Source organism: Copadichromis virginalis, linkage group LG8 (genome assembly GCF_057382275.1).
Source record: "Copadichromis virginalis isolate Kocher_CV1m ecotype Utaka linkage group LG8, C_Virginalis_male_GT1.1, whole genome shotgun sequence".
NCBI classification, from domain to species: Eukaryota; Metazoa; Chordata; class Actinopteri; order Cichliformes; family Cichlidae; genus Copadichromis; species Copadichromis virginalis.
The window spans coordinates 2,814,908-2,841,306 of record NC_140625.1 but is presented as its reverse complement, the minus strand read 5'-3'; the positions used below and the strand labels follow the sequence as shown (position 1 = coordinate 2,841,306).

The 26,399-nt window shown below is 42.0% G+C and overlaps 2 protein-coding genes across 2 annotated transcripts; one reads left to right on the top strand and one right to left on the bottom strand.

The window, feature by feature from the left end:
- The first annotated feature begins 1,526 nt into the window (after positions 1-1,526).
- On the top strand, positions 1,527-6,712 carry adoa (2-aminoethanethiol (cysteamine) dioxygenase a). The gene is made up of 2 exons (XM_085465409.1): positions 1,527-2,356; positions 4,760-6,712. Exons 1-2 carry the CDS (start codon positions 2,021-2,023, stop codon positions 5,213-5,215), a joined length of 792 nt encoding a protein of 263 aa, XP_085321535.1. The 5' UTR covers positions 1,527-2,020; the 3' UTR covers positions 5,216-6,712.
- Positions 6,713-16,852: 10,140 nt separating this feature from the next.
- On the bottom strand, positions 16,853-19,466 carry egr2b (early growth response 2b). Its single transcript, XM_085465407.1, has 2 exons — positions 19,106-19,466; positions 16,853-18,804 (listed from the first exon to the last, which is right to left on the bottom strand). Exons 1-2 carry the CDS (start codon positions 19,269-19,271, stop codon positions 17,630-17,632), a joined length of 1,341 nt encoding a protein of 446 aa, XP_085321533.1. The 5' UTR covers positions 19,272-19,466; the 3' UTR covers positions 16,853-17,629.
- Between the last annotated feature and the right edge of the window lie 6,933 nt (positions 19,467-26,399).

Genomic DNA, 26,399 nt, shown 5'->3' with positions numbered 1-26,399 from the left:
ACACTTTAGCTAACAAACTAGCTGATACAGAGTGGCACAAAAGGAAAGGTGATGATGAAAGCAGACAATATAAAAAACATGAAGAAAAGATAAAACGTCTGCAAGAAAAGCTTGAGAAACAGGTTGTTGTGAGCTAGCAGCAAGGCAGCCTAATTATGGCACTGTAACAGTACTGGAATGGTGCCGTGGGTAAGGAAACTGACTTGACTGGTTAAGGCCTTCATGTGGGTCACATCGTACACACAAAGCATCTGTGATTTAGTAGTTACCACTAGCTGTCTGTATTACCAGCAAAAGATCCAATTTATGCATTTATTATTTCCTTGGCTGTAGTAATCCTTTGATACTAGAGAGAAAAACCACAACAACAAAATGGTCAACTCTTAGGCTGTGTGTGTGTGTGTGTGTGTGTGTGTGTGTGTGTGTGTGTGTGTGTGTGTGTGTGTGTATAGATGAGCAAAATACTTTTTTTTGCATTTTCATATCATTATGTTTTTGTATTTGTATTAGAACTGACATCCTGTCGCTTTCAGTTTATACCTTTCTTTTCTGCCCTTTTATATAAAATATCATATACCATTCAAAGTTACATTGACTTTATCCAGCCTATTTTACACACATTACCCTGTCTTGACTAGTGTGCTTAGTGTGCAAAATATAATAAGTACATTTACACTGAATATGACACCCCCCTCCCCCCATAAAAAACCAAACAAAAAACTAAAACAAAATAAATAAATAAGTAGAAAAAATGTTTAGCTACTTTGCATGGAGTTGTGCTCACAACCCTAAATGGCAGGCTGTATTACACAAGTGTGGAGCATCACCTCGCCACATGGATCCTGGAATATTTTAACAATAAACAGCATTCTTTCAAAATATTCTCTCACTTGGTGTTTTGATTGGTGGTGCAGAGCACTGTCCCTCTGTAAGAACTGAAGATATGAGTTGCATGATTTTTATCCTGATCAAACCATTCATTCATAGTTCTCTTTGTACTGACGTGCAATGACCTGTCACTCTGAAGCAGGGGTGGCCAATTAACTTTCCCAAGGGACCACATGAGGAACTGAGGCCTCTGTCATTAGGACTGTGAATGGCAGGATTAGGACCCTGGAGACAGACCATGAACTCGAAGGGGACTTGACATTGGAGACAGAGGGGGACGACAAAGAGGACCAAAACTGAATATCATAAAACCAATAAGAAGATCCAAAATATAAACAGACAACAAACAGAGGATATAATAATGAATCACACACACTCACAAACAGCTCAAAACATTGGGTCAGAAATGCAGAAACCCTCATCCTATCTGCTTGAAGCAGGTGCATTTCACTGTTAGTGCTTTATGTCAAAAAATGGCAAAGCTTCACACATCTGTTGTGTAAAATCCTTATGGTCGTGGTGTGTGTGGGCGTGGATGGGTGTGAAAAGTTAAAGAGAAAAGAAAGCCTCAGCAGAAGGAAAGAAACGGAGACGGAGGATGTGATGCGGGGGAGGGCCACAGAGAGTTCAGTGGCCTGTCTGGCCTTCCCCTCGACAAACTCGGCTGCGTCCTGGGGACCTCTGGGAAATGTAGTGTCACTGACAGACGGAGCTGTTCTTTATTGTTTCGGGCTCATTTGTACACCCGCCAGTCTTCCACAGTTGCACAAAGGTGTGTATTAAACAGGATCCGATGGCGCAGTGGTTCATTGCTCGCGTTAACGCGAAGAAGACCACGATAAAGTGTTCAGGTTAAACTTCACATCCCACGCTGCGTGTTGCTTCATGCGCAGGCTCTTTGAGCGAGGACGCGGAGAATGAGTGGAGGGAGGCTCTGATCTGGGCTTCAAATCAGACATTTTCACTATGAATTGCGTTTGTTTGTTTGATAAAAGTCGCACTTTTTGAACTGGCCGAGCCTACAGTACATCTGCTCACACTGCAGGATTTATGTGGCACTTCAACAAAGGTGGTGGAAATCCTGGCAGAGAGACGCCGAGAAGTTCTTTGCTTTTGTAATTTTGGGGACAGCATGCCGCGAGACAACAAAACTCCTCTCATCCAGAAAATAGCGAAACAAGCCTATACGACGTTCAGAGGCTTGCAGTCGTCTGCCAACGGCGACGTTAAAGTCGTTGAGGACAAACTTAATGGGCTAATCTCCTTAGTAACTGCCGTCAGGGCTTCCGACGTGAAAATTGCTCCTCGGAAAACCAACTCGAGCTCCGGGGCAGCGGAGCTCCAGAGCCCCCCGGTCACCTACATGCACATTTGCGAGACGGAGGTGTTCAGTATGGGTGTGTTCCTGCTGAGGAGCGGCGCGTCCATACCGCTTCACGATCACCCGGGGATGAACGGGATGCTCAAGGTTTTTACACCTCTGTGTTCAGCTAACGCCATTTAAGCTAACTAGTTGAAGCCTTAACTAGCTGGACGTGTGCGTAACATACCTTTAACTTTCCACTCGAACTCACGTAGGGTCAGCAGGCTAAATAACTACGGTTAGCCCACACCTTTAAATACTTGATGGGTGGAGTCATTTATGTCCTTTTTCCAACATGGATGCTGCGTTACACCGTTTGGTGCCTTTCTGATACAGTCAGTTGTGGGCCTATTGTAAAGAAATGTAATTGGTGGCTGTGGTCACAGCATTTGTAACAAGGAACATAGAAATGGAAGTATTTTACTGACAGACAGAAATACATCTGGTGCTGGAGCCAAAGCTCTTCCAGGTCAGACTTCAGATTTGGTGAGTGTGATCACCTATATACAAGCAGACGTTTTGCTCTTCTGCTGGTCTGGAGCGTTCAGGTGTGCACTAACACACAAGTTCACCTCGTAGTCAGACCATGCAAAGCTCAGGTGTGAAAAGCCCAAGAGCTCCATCTCAGATTGTGCAGGCCTCAGTTAATAAGTTATATGATACAGTTCATGTCAGTACAATTGGGGAAAAGTATGGCTTTTTTGTATGATTGCCGGAGAACATGGCACTACAGATAAGTCGTGTGTGAATAAACCACAATGTCCTTTGGACAGACTAGTTAAAGTAGTGATGTCTGCTAGAATGCACAGTGCTACGTTCAGTGAAAACAAAACACAACACATCTGATGTTGCAGCCAGAGGACCTCGGTGCAACCAAAGCACAGCTAGAGCTATCTGTCTGATAGCTAAAGCTTGACCAAAATTGCGTCATACAGACACTGTAATAAATGATATTTTACACAGACTGTGTATCTACTGTATGCAGACATACATCGTGTGGAAGGAGAAAAATCATAATGTATTACTTTAACATTTTGAGGTATTTGGTAAGAGACAAAAATCAGCATCTGCTGTACAAATCTACCAAATCAAATATTTGTGAATAAGGGAGCAGCCAAAAGTAGCTGTTGCTTGTTAAATACTCAGTATGAAGATTGTTTTTAGTTTGGGTTTGTGGTTGTCTTCTACTAGAAGTGTCAGAGTGCACTAATTTGTTTGTTATAAACGCTTTTAAACCAAAAAAGCCAATTGCAAGTTGTTCAGCTCCTGTGCCTGCCACACCAGTGATCACCCCTCCACCACAGTTGGTATGAGGTGCTGATGTGGTGTCTTTGGTTTTCTCCAGTGTGGTGGTGTATCTTATAGCTAAACATCTCCATTTTGGTCTTATCTGTCCAAAGGATGTTGTTCCAGACATCGTGTGGTGTGTTCAGATGTGCTGACATTTTCATAATAGCGAGATGGGGCTTTCTCCTGGCAACTCTTAGAATTAGTCAATACTTGTTCAGTCTATTTCTAATTGTACTGTCATGAACTAGCATTTAGCATATTAACGCAGGCCTGTAGAAGCCGAGATGTTTCTCTTGGGATTTTTGCACTTTCTCTGAGGATTGCATCGTCTGATCTTGGAGTAAGTTTAGTGAGACATCCACTCCCAGGAAGATTGTGTTATTAATGCGATCGCGATGCGGGGCGATCGTGGCTCAAGAGTTGGGAGTTCGCCTTGTAATCGGAAGGTTGCCGGTTCGAGCCCCGGCTCGGACAGTCTCGGTCGTTGTGTCCTTGGGCAAGACACTTCACCCGTTGCCTACTGGTGGTGGTCAGAGGGCCCGGTGGCGCCAGTGTCCGGCAGCCTCGCCTCTGTCAGTGCGCCCCAGGGTGGCTGTGGCTACAATGTAGCTGCCATCACCAGTGGACTGTGTGTGTGAATGTGTGGATGACAGGTTGTGTAAAGCGCTTTGGGGTCCTTAGGGACTAGAAAAGCGCTATACAAATACAGGCCATTTACCATTTACCATTTAATGCACATCTGAATGCTCCAGACTAATATACTGCCAAACTGTCTGCATGTATAGAGGTGTGCACACGCAGGAGCTCCTGGCTGCTACTGACCTTGTACCCTGTACCCATAGAAGCAGTAAGGACAAAAACACGGCTGGACACGGATCCATTCCAGCCAAAGTAATCAAAATAACTGAGTACATGTAAAAATGACCTAATACATGTAATTGATTACAATTAGCTGTCGCACCTGTAGAATATGAGCTTCTGTTCACACATGTGACTAAACAGTTATAATAGTTACATGAATAGTTATTTTAAACTGGTTGGATTCCCAGCATGGACCTGGCTTTTAAATATAGTCCCCACATTGTTAAGGTCGGGGCTTTAGGAAGGCTATCCAGAAGCTGAATGTTCTTAACTTCTGGCTAAAGCTATTTGCATATCTCTTTGTCAGCAAGTAACTAGTTTCCATTCTTGCTAACTTTTTCCTGTCCTGTGGTCCAGGTTCTCTATGGAAAGGTGAACGTCCGCTGCTTTGACAAGCTGGAGCAAAACCTGGCTGTAACCACAGTCCCACCCGTATTTGACCCCCCGGTACCCCCACTGCAGATGACCTCCGTGTGGCGTGCCGTGCTCCGCTCAGTGGTTGAGTACTCAGAGAACAGCGGGCCATGTCTCCTCACTCCTGTGCGGGATAACCTTCACCAGATCTACGCAGTCGATGGGCCCGCCGCCTTCCTGGACATCCTGGCTCCTCCGTACAATTCAGATGATGGGCGAGACTGTCACTATTACAAAGTCCTGCAAAGTGCACTGGAAGATGAAACCGATGCAAAAGGTCACCAGGAACAGCAGGGAGAGAAGGGGAAGGAAGAGGAGGTGTGGCTCTTAGAAATCCCTCAGCCGGAGGATTTCTGGTGTGGTGGGGAATCATACCCAGGGCCTGCAGTCTCTGTGTAATAGAAGCCTGCGCTCGAAAGCAAACACACTACAAAGCATTACAGACTTGTTTGTTCTGCCATCTTCCAGAAGGAAAACCAAAAATTGAGTCATAATCACCTGGAAGTTACCTGGACTGACTGCCTTGCTCTTGGTTAAGGATAATATATTAGTGCAGAGGTATACACAGGCTTAAACTGACTTAAAGCCCTCCTGGAGTCAGGACAACTGAACAGCCTTCCACAAATATCCCTGTGATCCCGGGGAATTCTCATTCCTAATATGGTGTTTTCCTTCAGATCATTATGTGGCCGTGTACACTGATGAATGTTATTAGCAACACTTTGTGAATGGTGGGGTATCATTAGGATCTCTGCTGTGCTGCTTGTTGTTGGTCTCTGCTGCAGAGAGCCTCCACATTGCCAAAGCCTGCAGCTCTCCTGTCTGCCTTATATGTGAATAATGAATGTACACTTATGAAGAAGGCCATGTACCCACTCACTGCACACATTATATTTACGCTTTCTTTTTATTCTTTTCACTTATCCATGACATGCTTCCTAAACAGGTTTGGTCAGTTATTAGAGGAAAGAAAAAAGCCGTTTTTACAAAGATGGCTATGGCTAAGTGCTGGAAATGGAAGATGTATTGGATAACTTTAATATTTTAACCATTTTCACTGTCTTTGACGTGAATCCTACGTATGTCACCTGAGCTTATGCCTGGAATTCCCTACGTTTGACTCCACACACATTTGTGTCAGTATGACCATGATGCTGTTACTTTGATGATGAATGTATGTGGAGCAATAAAACAGATGAAGATGCTCACAAATAAAAAATGTCTTTTATCGTTAATAGAGTTTAAAATCTGACGAAAGTTACTATATTTTGGGAGGAGGGTGGGTGCTGAGTTACTCAGCAGAAACCTGCCTGGCCCTGTCAGTGACCTGCACCACTGACAGTCAGAGTGTAGTCTGCAGTGCTGATCCTGAGGGAAAGTGCTGTCAGCTGTTGATGGGCTGTTTTGACCCAATCAACATATTGTATTTTTCCAGAATGCCTGCAGAAACTCGTACTGTCCTGGGTCAGTGACCAGGTGTTTTGAGTTGTTGTATCGTTATTGAACTTTGATTTTGTCTTTGTTTATCTTTTCTCGTTTTGGTTTCTGTTTCTGTGTTCCATGGTTGCTGTTCCCTCCTAGTCAAGTTATGTTTCCTGTTTTACTTTGAAAGTCTGTGTCCTATCTAAATGTATTGAGTTTTGCTTCCTGTCTCGTCTTGTCAATAACTCCCAGCTGTGTCCTCCTTCTATGTCTCATTCCCTCGTTATCCCTCTGTGTATTTAAGCCTTGTGTTTGCCTCTGTTAGTTGCTGGTTTGCCTGTGTGATCTCCCTCCGTGTCTCCCTGCGTCTCTGGTTTTGGCTTCAGGTTTGTTTTGTTAGTTTTATTCTCGCCTTGCTGTTTCTGTTTGTTTTCTCCTACCTCTTAAAATAAAGCTCACTCGCATCAAAAGTTGCTTCCTGGGTCCTACTTCCAACCTCCACTCGTCTGCCACTGCCGACGTGACACGTACAGTATTTTGCAATATTCACAAGCCACTCCTGATTTTTCTTATTCTGCTAGGGAAAGTAGAAGCATATGGAAAATAAATAGAAATACAGTGTATAAACAAAAATAATCGCCTTTATTCTTCATCATGGTCTGAACTCTTCTAGCGAAGCTTTCTAGTAATTTCTCTGAGTAGTCTTCAGGAATAGTTCTCCAGACTCTTTGAAGGATATTTCTTCTTTGGATGCCTTTTTGCTCTCTGTCATCCCATGATTCTGAGGTTCAATTATGTCGCACAAAATCATAACAACAGTTGCCTAACGGTGCTTAAATTGTAAGTTAAAGACTACAATAAGAGAAAACAGTAAAAATGAGCGATGAGATGACCCGCGTTGGGAACAGTGGGAGATAAAACACCATTTTTGTTTCCCTTTTTGTTCTTCGTGACAGCCAACCTTACACTGAGAGCACTACACAGATTCTACATTCCAGCAATATCCACAAATATTATAGACATATAATAATAAACACCAATAAATAGAATGTTTCTATATTTTAATATAAAGCTACAAATTTAAAAGTCCACTATAGATAACCTTTTGATAAAGGTGCATGGTGAACAGTGTGCATTAGACTGTGGAACAGTGAGAAATGCTGACAGTAATGTTAAAGTCTCTACACCCACCCACTGGCGTTAGCGAGTCGCGTGCCCTGTGGGAGGAATGATCTCCTTGGTCTGTCCGTGGAGCAGGAAACCAACTGCAGGCTGTTAGTGATGCTGCTCCGCTTACTGCCCGCTGGTCTGTTAGGCTCTTCAGCGCTATGCAAACAGAGGAGGCTGCCTTCCTCACCATTCTGTCCAGATTCAAAGTGTCCCTCTTCTCTGTGCAGCCCCTGAAGACCATCACTAACTCTCTGGTTTTGTTGGTGTTAAAATGCAAGTAGTTGGATTGACAGCGTTCAAGAAAATCTTGGATCAGTGTCTTGTACTCCTCGTTGTATAAATTGTCTTGTTTAAATAATTGTCTGTCAGAAATCAAACAATGGTTAAATGACAATTTCCTTCAGTTAAATGCAGATAAACCAGAAACTTTGATTATTGCACCTGATCACATGCTCTCAGAAATTAGGCAGTATCAGTTTTTTAGACCCTTCATTTCAGTCGAGTCTCAGAAACTTAGGTGTTATATTTGACAGTTCGATGTCTCTTGAGAAACACTCTAAACAACTTGTCCGGAACTGTTTTTATCATCTAAGAAACATTTCTAAACTCAGGCTACTGGTGTCAAAGGCAGAACTTGAGATGATTACTCATGCTTTTATCTCTTCTCGTTTGGATTATTGTAATGGTCTTTTTACGTGTCTCAACAAACCAGCTCTGGATCGCCTTCAGTCTGTACAGAATGCAGCGGCAAGACTTTTAACTGGTACAAACAAGAGGTCACACATTATTCCAGTTTTGGCTTCTCTTCATTGGTTGCCTGTAAATTTTAGGGTTCATTTTAAAATTTTCGTTGTAACTTTTAGAGCTCTGCACGGTGAAGCTCCCCAGTATATCTCTGACCTGTTGAAACCTCATGCTTCATCCCGAGCACTTAGGTCTTCAAGTCAGAGGCTACTGGTGGTCCCACGTACTAGGTTTAAAACATGTGGGGATCGGGCTTTTCAGGCACCGAGGCTGTGGAACTCTCTGCCGTTGCCTTTACGCTGTCTAGACTCCACTGACTCCTTTAAAAAGCAGCTGAAGACATTTTTATACAAACGGGCTTTTAATTCATTTTGACTTGTATGTCTGATCTTATTGTGAAGCACTTTGTGATTTTTATCTGTGAAATGTGCTATTTAAATAAATTTTACTTACTTACTTACTTACTTACTCGTCGTACTCCTGGAGCTGACAGTAACAGTAATATAGTGTACAGATTCCCAAAAGGAGGGCCTGATACAATCTAGTGATGGCTAAAGGTTACTTTGTGTCTAATAAACGATCACGTTTTCTTTGCTATAGTCAGCAGCTTCACTGACGTAATCTGAACACAAAGCAGTGGAATATTTCTCTGTGCACTTAGAGCCCAAGAGCCCCATTGTGTAAACTAAAAAGCTTTGTCCTTAATTACTATTAACATAAATATTAAAACATAACAGAGCAAACAAAAGTTTCTAAAAGACTAAAACGGAGACAAGAGCCTCTAAAGAAGATGTTACTGTAAAACTAGTCCCCTGTGATCGGAGATACATCCATGTTATAAATAAAAAGATGAACTGGTTTATCGATAGTAACTGAAACACGCACACATTCAACAGAAACTTTAACAACTCGACAACTTGTAAGGATGAACCAGTTAACCGATTAACAGTGTCACCTAGCCACTGTCAAGTTATATCTCAGAAAACAGATATAGCATCTCCCATGAGGAGGCTTTAGAAGCGACTGGAGATTAAAAGAGGAAAAGAATCGTTTGTATTGGCATCTCTGACTTATAAATTGTTTATTGAGCAGTTGTTTCCTTTTTTGGTTAAAGTCGATTGAAGGAAGTGTTTTCAGAAAGAAGCCAACAAGTATGACTAACGTTGTTATGACTCTGACTCTAAAACCCAAATAAGGAAAGGGATCGAACTGTTGTTCACATCACTCTTGGATTAGGGTGAAGTTTTGTAAACTGTTGAAGAAGAATCACATGATGTGTTTCAGTTTAATCTGAATATATTATACTTTTATAAGCAGTTTTTAAAGCAAAGCCTTTTATTTGGAAATACAGGAGCACACTTCACAAAAATAAAAAAAGAATAATGGTTTTATGCATTTTAGTATATTAATATATATTTTTTATCATATTTTTATATGTCATAATAGTGGGTGAAAAATTCACACTGCATCTCACTTGTTACCTTCCTGCTGCTTTTTCCACATCTCACAAACACTTTGTTTAATGTCAAAGGAGATTACCAACTGCCAGGGAAAAATCGCTACTGAGGGTTTGAACTGTGACTGTGATTGTTGGAGTCACTATCAGAGGCTCAGATAGGCCAGCAACTTATCAGCCATACGCCCTGAAAATGCCGAAACCATTTTGGCAGCAATAAAATAAAATAAATAAAATAGTAGCTGCCTGTAAAAACTTTCCTGTAAAAATTTCTTGAATGATTTTTACATAGTCTACTGCACCATTAGGCACCTGCAAACACAGGTGGATAATTATTGAAATTTTGTGCTTGATCTACTTTTAGAAAAAATAATAATTAAAAATATTACATAGATATTTCATTTAATGTTTTCATTAATATTTTAATTGGTTGTGATTCTGAGGTAATGTCTGTGAAGGTTCTCATCCAGGTCATCGTAGTCTAAGGAGCTTGGAAAGAAAAGCATCTGAACTTCTTTAAGTTGCTTGAAGACGTTTCACCTCTCATCCGAGAAAGTTCTTCAGTTCTAAGGTCAAATGGTGGAGAGTCCCACATTTAAGCTCTGTGGGAGTGCCACGGGGGAGCCCATGGCACAGCCATGTTTTTGTCTGTAGAAGCCTTCGTTGTACTTAAATATGTAGTGGTGAGGCAGAGGTCTAACAGTGTGCAGATCTGATCGGGTGTGAAGTTGGTCCTGTCCTCCAAGGAGCTGTCTTCTTGTAGTCGTTTTCTGACAGTCTCCACGGCCTCCGTGGTGGGTATGCAAGTGAAGAGAGAGACTACATCAAAGGACACCATGGTTTCATCTGGATCCAGGGTAAGTTTCTGGACCTTGTCGGTGAAGTCGGTGGAGTTCTTGATGTGGTGTAGGGTGTTCCCCACAAGAGGTGCCAGGATGGTAGCAAGGTGTTTAGCAATGTTGTAAGTGGCTGAGTTTATGCTACTGACTATGGGTCTGAGTGGGACAGCTTCCTTGTGGATCTTAGGAAGTCCACAAATGCAGGGTATGGCATCCCCTGGGTAAAGGTGATGATATGTAGGGCGGTCAATGGTTTTGTCCTTTTCAAAGTCTTGAAGGCAAGCTATAACTTTCTTTTTGTAGCTGCTTGTGGGGTCTCGCTTTAAGGCTTCGTAGGTATTGTTGTCACTGAGGAGTGTAGTGATCTTTGTGTGGTAACCCGTTGTGTTTAGAACCACGGTGTACCTTCCTTTGTCAGCTGGTAATATGGTGATGTTGTGGTCTTTGCTCAGGAAGCGACGACCTTCTTTTTCTTGTACTGTGAGGTTAGACGGAGGGACTGGAGAGGGTGGCAGAAACTTTCATCCTGATTTGCTCTGCTTCTGTTTGTGATATTTTATCAGTCCGCATGGCTGTTTCTGTGGCTGTGATGAGGTCCACTATGGACAGCTGTTGAGGAGAAATGGCAAAATTGAGTCCTTTGGCTAACACTTTCTTTTCAGGTTCAGTGAGAAAAGTTCTTCACCCATTTTTTCTGACTGCTCTCAGGTGTGTGTTCTTCTCTGTGTTGTGTAGGTTCTGACTCCGTAGTAGAGCAGGGAGATATGGCCAAAAATATTTATCACAAAATAAATTTGAAAATTTGCTATAACGATATAACTGACGATATAATTGATGGGAGACAAAATACTTTACAACTCCACAGCTTTATTAGTGAAAAAAAACCCCATCAATGTATTGTCACTGAAACAAGCAGCTGTTTTTTATGTGCATTAAAGTTATATAAACACGTAACAGTGCAAATGCAAATTCTTTGCTGACAGTTTAACCAAAGGGCATTTCCAGTGGAAACTGGCCGACACATCCTCAGCATAACCATGTATAATTTCCACAAAACTTAAAAACAGTTATACACACACAATATGGTAACATTATGTTGAAGCACAGTACGTATCACTCCGCGAGGCTCCGCCTACGATAGCCGTAATGCTCCCACAATCCATCAAACGCTGCGGCTTCGTAGCTCAGCAAAGTCGCACTGAAACATTTGACAGATTTTCGAGCGCCGTGTACATAAAATCGTTTCGAGGTCAGTAAACACAACCAGAGTTCATACATAAGGCACACGGGATTATAAGGGGCTCTGTCGACTTTCAGAAAAATCAAAGGATTGATTTTAAGTGCGCCGTATTTTCCAAACAACACGGTAATAACGACGGCCCGCTAGCATGCGCTACCAAAAAAAGTGCTTTGTTGTGTATCTGACGGACGAAAGCTAAACCAGTTCCACACCAGTGAAGTTGCAGCATTTTTACAAACCAGTTCTGGTTCATCTGTTTCACTCAACGATCCGCTTTCACCCTTCTCGTTCTCCGTCGCCGCCATACTTTTTCCGCCATGCGCGTATGAAAACAAAGGCACTGCGCCTGCGCGTTTTATTCTATATTTATATTTATTTTATTCTATATTCTATCGCGATATCTCATTTTCTTATCGTTGCCCAACATTATACCGGTATTACCGTGAACGGTATGATATGGCCCAGCCCTACTCCGTAGTGAATGTTTCCGAAACGTTTCTCTCAAAATGTACGACAATATGTCCGTGAAGGTTCTCAGTCATCCTGGTCATCGTAGTCTAAGGAGCTTGGAAAGAAAAGTGTCTGGATTCTGAGGTAATGTTCCTGATGCAATAGAAAGCACTGACTGGTAAACAGCAAACTAAAGAGAGCCACTAGAATGGTTTAAGTTACTCCTGTTAATACAAAAAATATGAACACAGAATTCCATGAATGAAATTAGACACCAGGAGCAAACAAGGAAAAGGAAGAAAATAACACAACAAAATGACAAAGAAAAAGGGAAGGACAGAATAACACATGAAAACAAATGTTGATAGAGATTACACTTCATTTATTCATTTGATCAATTATTAATTCATTTTTCGCAGAGTAAAATACCAGTTTGAAAGCTACTGCATGTGCTGATACAGTGACAGTACAGTGGTTTGCTCAATTGTTGACTGCAGAGGGTCACAGTTAAAAGTTACATTGACAGATTTTTTTAAATGCGAGATTAAGAAGCAGACTAATGATCAGTAGGCAGCAGCTCATGCCAAGAAAGAGGAGGTGGAAAGGTGAGTAGACATGGAGTAGAGATAGTGAAGATGAGCTGAAATACTTGGGCTCAACCATCCAAAGCAATGGGCAGTGAACAGGAGAGCTGAAGAGGAGAGTGCAGACAGGGTGGTGTGGGTGGAGATTAGTTTCACGGGTAATTTGTAACAAAAGAAAGCAGCAAGAAGGAAAGGGAAGATTGACAAGATAGCAGTGAGACCTGCTATGATGTATGGTGTGGAGACGGTGGCAGAGTTGATGATTTTCACAGCGACTGACCAAGATGGAAAGACTGAGACAATCTGAGAAAATCCCGAATCAAACAGCTCCCTTTGAGCAAAAATCTTCCTTCCCACTTTTAAAAAGAAGAAACTGCCAGTAAAGGCAAACTCATGGAAAGGCAACCATCCTCTGCGACCTGGTGACGGGAGAAAGACTAGACAAAAACCACACTGTAGAGGAGAGATTAGTAATAATTCATGATGTGTAATCACACGGTCAGTGAGGAAGAAACACCCAGTGCATCATGGGGAGCTCCCAGCAGCCTCCACCCTTCAGCTTAATTAAGGGACCATTCAGAGTCACCTGATCCTGCCACGACTATGTGCTTTATCAAAAAGGCTGGCTTCACTCATTCAATCCCAAATCCAACTTAAAATCATCCACCTCACATACAAGGCCTTGAAAAATCAGGCCCCATCCCATCCAAAAAGCCTTGTAGTACCTTATCAATAGAGCACTTTGCCCTCTGACTGCTGGTTTCCTTGGGGTTCTTACAGTAGTTAAAAGTAGAATGGGAGGCAGAGCCTTCAGTTTCCAGGCCCCTCTTTGGTGGAACGAGCTTTCAGACAGACACACTCTCTACTTTTAAGATTAGGGTTAAAACTTTCCTTTTGGATAGTTAGGACTGGATCAGGTGACATGGATCGCCTCCCTTATTTACGGTGCAAAAGACCTAAACTGCTCCCATGATGCCCTGAGTGTTTCTTCACTCAGTTTTTTCATTTAATATGCATTTATACACCACTCTGCATTTAATCATTTCTTCTGCAGTGCGTCTTTATCCCACCTTCCTACCCTCACCCCCAATCAGTCGTGAGAGATGGCCCCGCCTCCTCCCTCAACCTGGTTCTGCTGGAGGTTTTTTCCTGTTAAAAGCAAGTTTTTTCTTCCCACTCTCACCAAGTGCTTGTTCAGGCGGTTGTCTGTTTGTTGGGGTTTTCTTTGTATTATTAGGGTCTTTACCTTAAAATATAAAGGGCCTTGAGGCGACTGATGTTGTGATTTGGGACTATAAATAAAAGAATAATATAAATTTTAAAAAAATTGAACTGAACTGTTGTAATGAAGCTAGAGTGGGCGTGAACGTTCAAACATCTTTCACTTCAGTTTAGTTTTATTCATATAGTAACAGTTCAGATCAATGTTTTTTATACTGTAGAGTGAAGATAGGACAATATTATAGAGAGAGCCTGATCAGCTGATCACCTGTGAGCAAACACTTGGTGATTGCAGGAAGCAAGAACTCCCTTTTAACAGAAATAGGCCTTTGTCTGAACTAATATCAATTAGGCAACCATCACCATCCTAACGAATTTGTAAAAGTCACTGGGAGCTAATGGTCACACTACTATACTGACCCATGTAGAAGCATATATGCATTTCATGTTGGCTAACATTATATCATAACACAGCAAACTGAATTTACTATAAATAAACCCATAATTATTATTTTCCTTACATTTCCAAGTAGATGAAATCAAGACTTGAAATATTACTTTTGGCTCTCAGCTTTTGCAGACTTCGGTTTTTAGCTCAAGGTTTCTGGGTTTGTCCTCTAAGAGTGAATCTCAAAAATAATCACAGTACTGTTAGCTTTCATTCATGTACGTATTTGGCTACATACAGCAAAGGAATGTGGGTATGCAACCCATGCAGATGCGTTTGCATGCAGACATGCAACAGATAAATAGACAACAGTTAAATGTTGACGCTCACCACAAAAGAGAAAAGGATGAAAAACACCAACGATCAAAAACGCAGTAAGGGCCAAGAATAGCACAAACAGCAGCCCGAAAACCGGTTGTTCCACGTATTTTTGACGCTGCCCCCTACAGACAGACAGCTAAAGCATACTGTTTGCAAGGCTGTGCGTGTGTCTGTATGCCAGAAAGTGTTTGTCCGTATCACTTTCTCGCATACAACTTTACTGCCAAAGTAGAATCTGCAATCGGGTTTTAGTGAAGTCACTTTATATCCTTTATTTATCTGCGTAAAATGTGTCATTAAAACGAAGAGCGCAGCAGTAATGGCAACAAATTTAACATCACAGTTTTATCAGGATAAATGGCCAGAACGGACTCGGGTACAAGAGACACTTTCAAAAACAGGTCATTTCTTTATTTCGTCTCAATTCCTGTTGACTACGCTCGATTTATCAAAAAAGAGAAAAAGAAAATGTAAAACAAATATAGAACACTAAGAAATATCGAAATCACTTTTTGCCAGCCGATCGTCTCAGACTGAAAACAAAGAAAGAAAAACGTAGAAGACAAATTGGACAACCCAGTCTCAGGTTAACTTACGTTCAGCTTTACACAGAAACAGGTAGAAAGGACGGTGTGCGGCTGCGGTCTGCTTTTCTGCTTTTACTTCATATTTTTCTCATTTTTCTGGACTTTCAAGGCAGTCAGGCAGGGGTTGGACATAGTTGCATTTTTCTCATTAGTAAACAGTATTTTTATGGAGTGTGTACAAAATTATTTCGTGAATATAGTCTTAAAACTGTAGTTTTGAGAAAACAGTGCAAAATTTCAACCAATATCTGAACATGCGTAACATTAAAATGACTCTTTAGAAGAATTTCACGGTTTTCATGAAATCGTATATTTTCATTAATAGAAGATTCTTTATTGCCAAGGAAATCCCTTTACTTTGAGAGAAATCGAGTCTATATGCCATCTGAGGGGAACGAGAAACCCGAATAAAATTGTGTTTTCTCTCACTACTTCTCAAAGGCACAGCAAACAGCAGTTTTTCCTTAATACGACCAAAATTCTGAAGCATTTAGTACTCTACATCGCTACATACTGTTTATGATGTGTAATACACACTAAAAAGCCTCAAGTAAAACAGCCATAAATAATTCGGCTCCACCACAAGTGAAAAGAACCACATCCGGGTGTTTATTCATATACAGACATTTGGTAAATGGAAAGGAAACAGGTGACCGCCGTTTTCCCATCGCTGAGAGGCGTTTGCTTCTGATTCACAACAGATAATAATAATAAAAAACACGCACACACACGGAAAAATAAACATTTGAAGATAAATAGGAGACCCATTAAAAAATATTTATTAAAGTTTGTAAAAGTAACAGTTTGAAGGAGCAAATTAAACACAATTTACTTTATATACCAAAGCTTTTTATTATTATTATTATTATTATTATTATTAATACTATTTTTTCTAGAAATGCTGGTGAATAGGAATTCCACACTGATCAATAGACCTGAAGTCGATTAGTCTCCGTGATTCCAAAAATAGTTCTTTAACTATTCAACTAACAAATAACCCCAGAGAGTGAACTTTAGGATTAAATGTCTTTGTTGCAGCACTTGTAAAATGATTTCATTTCATGAATTGTGTGGAAGTATCGTTCGTCTTTGTTGTTGCCTCTCATAAACATATATTTCCTCTTAGATCTAGTTCATTTTTAAAGTAACGAACCGCATCAAAGTGGTGTGAGATGTAGATGTTGTGCGCTTCGCATGTTTTGTCTAAACTTCTAAAGTTTGCGCAAATGCTTTGTTTCACCTTCGCTGCGTCAAAGGACGGACTTGTTCTGCTGCTGTCGGCGAGCGTAAAACAAATCATTTGCATATGATAGCCTGTTTGTAACCTGATGTGACACCTAAATAAAAACTGAGTGGGCAAAAGTCTGAGTCAGAGATGCCATTGGTGACGCAACGTGGGATTTACCCGTTAAAATTTCCAGCGTCAACAGATCTTTTTAGAATGCAAATAAAAAGTATCGTTCACTACTTTCAGCGCAGTGACCCGGTAGGTCTCATAAAAGCAGCTTTCGGGTGCTGCAGATTAGAGCAATGAACCAATCGGACTCTACCGGCTGTGTTTATCATTCTGATCCATTTAATAAGTCTCAAAACACACATCACAACAACAACAGCGACAACAACAAAAAATCAAATCAAATCAAAATGGTCAAGTCGCTATGAGTCAAACATTTACACTCCAACATGGTTTAAACATTAACCACAACTGCTGAACAAATGGAGTTACACGAGACAAAATGCGTACAAAAATAGAATGTCTTCCAACTTTACATATGAAAGGACAAATATACATTGCGATAGAAGCGTCCTTGAATCAGTATGTGTACAAAAAGACACACAGCAAGGCACTAAAGGGAAAATTAAGAGTTCCACAAACATGTTAAGATGAATTCATTGTCAATTTAATAACTTAAAATTGTTTAATTTCTTGGAAACGTTATTGCAGTTATTTCACATTCGCGCACAAAAGCTGGGCTCTTAGTTAAGTGTTGGCTAGATTTTATTTCATAAAGTCCCTTTCACATTACAAATGATCTATTAATTTTGTATGAATTGTATTGGCTTTTTTATTTGTATTTTCAATAGACTGTGCAGTCAAAGTGCATTCGTGTCAGTCTTTCACTCAGTTCTGCGGCAGGAATGGGAGAATGTGCGTATCTGCGCACTACTGCACAAAAGTTCTTGTTTATTCCCATCCTGGTGATTGGACCGCGGTCTTTAGTTCACAATAGCTGAAGAACTGTTCTGATCGTACCCTTCTTTTTTAGGTTTTCTTCTTAGTTTAGTTTTAGTTCACACTGCCTCGGTGACAGCAAAGCTTTCCACGGAAACCTACGAACAGATCCCGTTGGCTGCGCTGATGCCGCCTGATAACCGGTCCAGTCCGGAGCTGCTGGATGAGGAAGAGGAGGAAGAGGAGACAGTGGAGGACTTCCTCTCTTTCTGTCTCAGGTGAATTTTTGTATGTCTCTTTCTCTCGTCGCTCCGAGCAAACTTGCGGCCGCAGAAGTCGCAGGCGAACGGCTTCTCTCCCGTGTGCGTACGGATGTGAGTGGTGAGGTGGTCGCTGCGGCTGAAGTTACGCATGCAGATCCGACACTGGAAGGGCTTGTGTCCAGTGTGGATGCGGATGTGTCTGGTCAGTTCATCCGATCGCGAGAAACGCCGGTCGCAGCCCTCCGCTGGACAGGGGTACGGCCGCTCATGGATTGGTGTCTTGCTGGGTCTGTTCGGGTACTTTCTGGGTCGCAGGATTGGCCGCAGGGGCAGATTCTGTGGGCTGTACGCAGAGGGGAGCCGCGGCGCCCCTCCCTCGGAGGCACCACTACCCGGAGCCCCCAGAGTAAAGTTCCTGATAGTGTTCAGGGGGGTCAGAGGTGGAGGGACACGGAAGGTATCAAGAGGACAAGAGCCAAACGGTTTCCGATCCTGGATGCCTGCCGTGTGCATGTCCCGCTGGCAAGTCGGCTGGAAGAAGCCCGAATAGTCGGGGATGATGGGGAAAAGCCCTGGTGCGTCTGAGCTTCCGGGCTGCTTGGGTGACGAGTAGGAGGGTGGAGGGTAAGAGGCGATGGGGCAGGTAGAGGTGGACAAAAATGCAGAGGGGTCCTGGTATACCTCCCCACAGCCGGAGGTGGAGTAAGGAGGCGGGGGTGAGTACAAGTGGTGGTGGTGCTCTAGCTCTGCCTGGCTCTGAGCCGCCATGGTGCAACTCAAATTACCACTGGAGAAGTGATTGGGAGATCCTGAAGAAGCCGGGGAGGAGGACGCTGAAGAGCAGGGAGGAGGAGGAGGAGGAGGTGGCTGGGCCACGTTGAAGATCCCCGAGACGATGTTGATCACTCCCTCGGGGTTCCAGTTACCTGGATATTGAGAGTCGATGGAGAACTTCCCCATGTAGGTGAAGGTCTGGTTGCGATGGGCTGCAGGCTGCGAGAAGCTGCTGGAATATGAAGAGAGGTCCAAGGAGCGTTTTTCTGCACTCATGTCTGCGCCCATCAAGCCATCTGCGGGGGGAAACAAATCAGAAAGCATGATTCATTAACCTCTTCACACTAGACCGGAAAGTGGGCTTTAAGTGACAGAGAGCAGGTGCATCTGTGTTCCGTTACGCACGGACTGCGCTCCTACCATCCCAAACTTCTTAAGTACAGCACTCCAAAATTTAACAGAAATGTGTCCGTGTTATTCTTTCTTGCAGTCATTTGCGAAATGTTGAAAAAAAAGCAGTTTTTTATTGTTTTGTTTTTGGATGTTGGATGTATAAAATGTTTCACACACACACACACACACACACTGTTTTCTTACCTGCTGCCACATTAATCTGGTCGTAATGCGCGCCCAAGTCGTTGTTGGGGAAGATCGCCACAGAGGTCGGCAAACTGGTAGCAATGTCATCCATGGAGTAGACGCTCTCGGCATGCGCGAACCCTCCGAGATTCACCGGCACTTTCTCCAGAGTTTTAGCCGTCATTGTAGAAGGATCGAAGTTAGCGCGTCTCCTTGCCCTCTGTCCTGTTCTTTCTGTTCTTTACCTCAAAGCTTATCACAAATAGGGGATATGTAACCCAGCCACGCAGGGGGTCACCACTGCATGTCTCTGTCAGTCAGCGTGTGTTAAAGGATGAGCTCCGTGTTCTTCATATGCTCTGATGATCGAGTTAAAAGGGTGTAAAGTAACGGGAACGGGGGCCCTGACACTAGTATGTATATATGGGGAACCTTTTCAAAACGTCATTAACCAAATATGGAAGTGGGAGGGGTAGTCGAAGAAGAACGAAGAAGCTGATTGGCCGGAAGGCTCCATGACGCTTTCAAAGGGAATCTCTTGTCAATGGAGAGCCCGTTGCTCCAGGATAGATAAGAGCGACTTTTTCCACCTGCTGCAAAATTGCAACAACCTGCGCAGAACCTGACAGCAAGAGCACACAATAAAAAGCGCATGCAGCCCTCACTGATGCACCTGTCTTATCATCGTTTACACGTTTATTCTCGCGCATATGCTGTTTAATAGCGCTCTGCGATCAAAAGAGGAGGAATTCCGGTCTCAGGCGTAACCCATATAAGGTTGAATCCGGCACGAATGGGCCCACCCTCCATGTTCCATATTTGGGTTAGATTCCGGAAAACGATCATCGGAAAGTGACGAGTTTTACCGAGCTGAGCATTATGAGAGTGAAAGAGGGAGAAAGACACTGAGGCATAACCACAAACAAATGAGACGGACAGAGGGGTGGAATTTACTTCTTTGGTAGACGGGCTGCATGGGCACGGAAATTTCTGACGCTCTCATTTGACTATGCTCTAGGAAAGACTCGATTTAGTTCACCGAGGAGTTAACTATAGTAATTGAGAGATATTTATAGAAAAGGAAAAGGAAGCCAATATTTATAGAGGCAGCGGTTATAGGTTTTGTGAAATAACCACACACACGGACCACGAGTTTACAGTGGTACACATACATACTCTTGCATTTTTATCAGCATAGCGCCATTTTTCAATGAAAATAGCAATTGGGCCAAAATTTAGTTTAAACAACTGGGACGACACAGAGTGTGTTTATTAGTACTCGTGAAAACTGCATGCCCTCCTGTGGCCTCTTTAGGAAGTGTGCCTTCTCTGGCTCTTCCTCTCTCTCGCACACACGCGCACAGAATTCACAGACCTGTTCTGATCTTGTAAAGTCCCTTCGTGGGTGGAGAAAGTTGACAGACAGAACGCAGAAAATATCGGGCACCTTTAGTGGAATAAACTTTCCACTGTGTGTGTTGCATTGTACAGATACATTGCACAGTCACTACTGTCTTGCTGTGATCCAAATATAGGCCTGGCAGTGACCTCAGGCTGTGAGACGCTTGAAAATATTCTGTAATCATCTCAAAGAAACCTCGAACTGACCCTGCTGGAAACCAACAAAGAGGCTGATGATGAGCTTACCAGATCATTGATCCATATCTCACTGCTAATATTGGATAAAGAGTGATGTACACTCACAATAATAATGCTTAACACCACTATGAAATCATTCCAACAGGTAGTCAAAACAACAAATCTCATGTATGTTAGGAGAGGGAATTTAACCAGGGAGTTGGTACAGAGAAGCTAATGAGGGAGAAAATAAATAAATAAGAATAAAAGTGCCAGAGTTAGAGGCCTCTGTGCTGTATTCACACACAAACACACACAGAAACAGGAGCTGGCCCACTGGTGCAGTAGGGCTATGTTTTAAAAGTATAAACTGATGGAGTCAGTGATAATTAATGATCTCACCCGACTTACTTGACCTACTAATGCTGTTTCACTCAGTGCCCCCGTCATCATCACTGTTGCTGCTACTACAGTTTTCATATTTTTCAACTGCTGCTGGCACCGCTTACACTGGGAGTTATAAATGAATGTACTGTCCAGCCTGCTGCTAGGCTTTGTCATACTGGCTTTTGCCTGTTGTCTAATATGACTTCAGATATAGGCCATTGAAAATCCTTAATAAGCGTTTCAGTTCTCCATATATGGTTATTCAAAGTCAGCACTGTATGTGTCCCAGCCACTGTCTCTGTCAGGTTTTCAATTCCAACCATATTATCGTTCTCACAGCTGCACACTCATCGTCTCTCTCCACCCCACTCACACACTTTAAACAGCCATATATTTGCATGCACACACCCAACTCCCACACAGAGAAAATATGTGGGCTACAAAAGCAAACTGTATCCAGTGTGGGCTTTGTATTGATGACTGTGACAGTTAAACAGACAAGGAAATTATTGTATATTCTTGCATATTAAACTTGTGACAGTGATATAACCTGAGTGGTAAAGTCTATAAGTTATCTAACAGGAAGATAATGACAGTATGATATAATCAGAAAGGTATACGGTCCACAAGCTCAAATCTCATAAATAAAAGCAGTTGTCAAAGTCACCGAGAGCCCACATATGTTTTGTACAGTAGGCCACACAGGTCATAATGTCATGTTTTATCCAAATGAATATATCCTCCAGTCTAATCAAGCAGCAGACACTGACAACCACAGGCACATATTCATATACAGAGAGTATTCGAGGGACAGTACAGGGATTTTCCCTGCTGGGTAGGTGGTAGGTTACAATAACTGTTATATGGTGATGTCAAAAGTGAGCGGTGACATACTGTGCTAACTCGAGATGTTTACCATATCACACTCCCATGAGTTTTCAAGATGCTGTTAGAAGAAGATGGTTTTGGTATTTCCAACAGATCGTTAAAAGTGTTTTCCAAATCAGGAATTGATTTTTGGTTTTTCTCTGAACTACAATGTCAATCGATGTTAGCATTAAGCAGATTTGACTGAAATTTGTGGCAGTAGCAACCTTTCATGTATTTTAATGTAGTGACCAGATGAGACATTTTATGATGGACAGCACAGCATTTGATCTCTCGTCTCACACTTTGACTGGGCCAAGTATTGGAAAGTCAGCACTGCCAGACTGCCAGGGTTTTATTAACATTATTTCATTTATTTCTCTTTATTATTTCAGATGAGATTCACACACACACACACACACACACACACACACACACACACACACACACACACACACACACACATCAACTTTGTGTTCAGATAAAATCACATAGAGCTGAAAAAGAAGACGTTGATCTGACACGAGCGTCTCATGTGAAAGCAAAGCCAACAGCTTCCTGAAGATTTAGCACATGTGCTCGGCCTGTCGGCACCTGTCAGCTGCCTCCAGAGTCCCACATGCTAACCAAGCCTGATAGGACTGCGTCTTCACCTCTGGTCTCCACCATTTGGTTCGGGGGTCACCACCACGGCAGGCACCACCTTGCGGTCGCAGCTCAGTACAGTGACTTCAGTAATGGAGATGCTGAACGTGGTCCAGTCAGACTCAATGTCCCCAGTCTCCCTCTGAATGCTGTTGAAGCTCTGCCTGAGGTGGGAGTTGAAGATCTCATGGACAGGGGCCTCTGCCAGGCGTTCCCAGCGCACTCTCACAACACGTTTAGGTGCGCCAGGTCTGTCCATCATCCTCCCCCGCTGCCTGATGGAAAGATTCCATTCTGATGCATTATTCTTTGTTTAACAACACTGCAAGAGTCTGGAAAGTGAGGAGACCAACTGTAGTTGGACTCTATATTGCTTTGTTTCCATTCTTTACTGAATAATAAAACAAGGGAGGCCTTCCTTTCTTCTTACTTAAAAAGACGGAGCTTTGGAAGCAGCAGATCTGAAACCTGTACAGATTACAACAGTATTATTGGAACCCACAGATTCCAGAAAGATTTGTTTTTAGATTTTAAATGGTCAGGCCAAAGGTTAGTTGCTTACCTCGCTTCAATTCCCCTTAAAGGAGCCCAGAGAAAGTGGAAGTGTTGCTTGATCCTTTTGTATAAAGGTTTTTTCTTTGTGTGTTGCAGTAAACTGTGTCCACTGACTGTGAGTGTTGCTGAGCCCATACAGTGATTTTAATTCCAGAATGATGTCTGTTTTCAGCGCAGTACTATCTGAAAGTCCGGTGATCACACTACCAGCCTCTGTTCAAGAAAATATTTATATCTTAAATATTGTTTAATTGATAAGCCCTTTGCTTATTGTAGGGTCATGAACTCCCCATCTTTACTTCAGCCTCTTGCTAAGAAATATAATTAGTAGTAAGATATCCTGTCTGTATTACACAAGGTTTCTTTTAGTCTTTTGTTGGTCCTGTTTTTAATGTTGAAACTTTAAATTAATACATTTTAAAAAATGTCTCATGTTCAATATGTCATCTTCCTATTTTAAATGTAATGTTCTTTTATTCATTTCTTATTTTATTAACTGTATAGTTTATAAAATAATCGCAACATTTTGATTGTGTTTGTGAGACTAAGTAGCACAGCACAGGAAACTGTACCATGATTGGAAGATTTATGCAATGTTTGCATCTTTAAAATGTTCTTTGTCTCTTTTCAGACTAGTCTGGGTAAACCAGCAACATAGCTCACACACTGAAGTCCAATCTTACAATGAGCAGCATGTTTTTACCTGTCCTGCCCAAAGTCACTTCTACAGCCTTTCTAACCATTACACCATTGCCCACCAGGACACACACTCATCCATTTTTTCTGAGGTGGAAGTTCATTGCCCTCCTTTTTTCCCTGAGAGTCACCACTCTTAAATCCATAATTCTTCTTGTAAAGCTTTTAAAACTCCATGACTGTTAGCCTTTTGCACTCTCGACTGACAGCTTTCATCGCCTGCAGTGTGAAACATGAAAGCAAGTGGAAATGCTCTGATATCAGTCCAAAGCAGAAAAGAAGGGAAAGAGAGAACCCATACCAGTGGATAAAAGAAGAAAGCTCCAGTCTGCTGTTACACAGAGACATGCCTTGTCTCAAACAGCCTAGAACAGGAGCTTGGCTGGGATGAATTTGTCTGGGCTGGAATCGTACTGTCCTGATACTTCCTAATATTATTCAACACACCTAGGCCCATGTTTACTGAATGCTGCCACAATAACAAAAACTGATGGAAGAGAAAAACTGCTCAGATAATAGTCACCAATAAACTAACATAGAAACAGCAGCCAGTTCATTTTCTCTGCTGACAACTCACATCATTGAGAAGCATCTGATATCCCAGGCACAGTAGCTCTGTGGCTACTGAAACTTTGTTAGTGGTGCTGTTGAACCACCACTCCTCTATGCAAAACCCAGATACCAATAACGTTTTTGTTGTGTCCCAATTTCCACTTTTTGAGCATCTTTAATAACAACAACATTTTATGGTGGGTTGCCCTGCTGCATCTTTTAACCCAATGTTCACACAAAAACATTATCATGGTCTGAACGTCCTATTGATTACATTTGAGGTGTCAGTGAGTGGAAAACTTCTTGTTGTAACCAAGCCGTCACAGTGTGTATGTTTCTTTTACATATATACAAAGTCTCAAAGAATCAGGTCCCATCTTATCGGACCTCATAGTGCCATATCACCCCAACACTTCGCTCTCACACTTGTGTCACCCTCAGTGCCAGAGCCGACCTGTTCAGTATGCCTGCAGTAAACATAAGAGCAGACTGTAAGTAAATGTGGCCTTGATATTACATTGATATTCAATTCTGGATAGAAATATTTATTTATTTATGACTTTTATATAAATCTAACTTGAGTGACTAATTCAACTTTTGGAAACGTTGAAATCCTGGATGTTTTCAGATTTTCTTAAAAATAACAGGTGAACTGTTGTTTCTTCTTAACACTGGATTAACATGGCATGCTACTGGCTTTCTAACAGTGCACGTTAGAAAGTAAAAGACGCGAACAAAGCAGAGATCACAAGTTTGTTGTATTTCGGTTTGTGCATGTATAGTCTGAGCAAAAATGATTAAATTAGTGTCATTGATCACAACAGGAGTTACATTGATGTTGGCCTGTTCATGCACTGTTCTTGACCAGAAGAATGTTGGAAACCACTTAGCAAATCCACACAGATCAAAGTCTAAACACAAAACCTATTGATTCTCTTATCAGTTCTCATTGGCTCCAATTTAGGAGCCACCACAACATAGTAAAGACATTACAGCCAAATTAACTGCACGTTGTGTGGTCAAATGTTTGTACATGTTGGAGCTACAACAAAACAGCAGGTAGAAACGGGGACTCCAGCCTGACTGCTCATCAGTTACCTGCTGAAGTCCTGGGTCTGGCTGCTGGACTGGGGTCACTCATCCCAGCAGAACATCATCACTCTGGGTTCTTGGCTAGCTTGACGTTAGCATGTTGTCTGTGCAGCTGCTTGCAAAGAGCCAAAGTTGTGTTAGCAACATAATGCAGTTGTTACCATGGCGCTCTCGTCTTTTTGTGCAATAGAAATAGTCATGTCCATATCAATAATTTGAAATGAAACATTAACAGTCCCATGAGTCTTTGAACAAAGCTGTTCCATCCTCAAGTACGCACAGTTACACTCAATACGCAGCTGAAATTTACACATCACTCAATATAAGAGTCATGACAAAATTCCTAGTAAGTAACTAGAATCCATAACAGCCACAATTATTTAATTATTTCATCTCATAAGAGTTCAGTCAGTAAATTAACTTAAATGTTTCATATTTGCGTACCCCTGGTTCAGACAATAGCTGTAATATTTTGTGAATGCAGGTTGGATGGTTGCTGCAGGGTTGACAAAACAGAAAGACTAGCAAAGCACAATCTCACGTGTGCTGTTTAGGAAACACGTAATTACAGACTCCATGGATGTAAACCCAAACACGAGGGTTGCCTTCAAAGTTGCATTTTATAAGCCAGCATGTATGAGAAATAAACCATAAATCAAATCTGTTCGATGTGAGATTCGTCCTCTTGCATGCTGCCTTCCTCTTGGGCACTTTCTGTTTAAACACCCATGTGGCAAAGGTTCAACATGATGCATACACATAACCCACAAGTTCACCACAAGAACACACAAAGGCATAACCAGACACACAGTGCACGGCTCCGCTTTATGTTTCTTTTACTTTCATGTTTCAGTTCATTGAAAAACTGCTAATAAAACTCTACCATTCACAATTTAAAACACTAATTATACCATGAACATAATCCGCTCAGCACAACAGC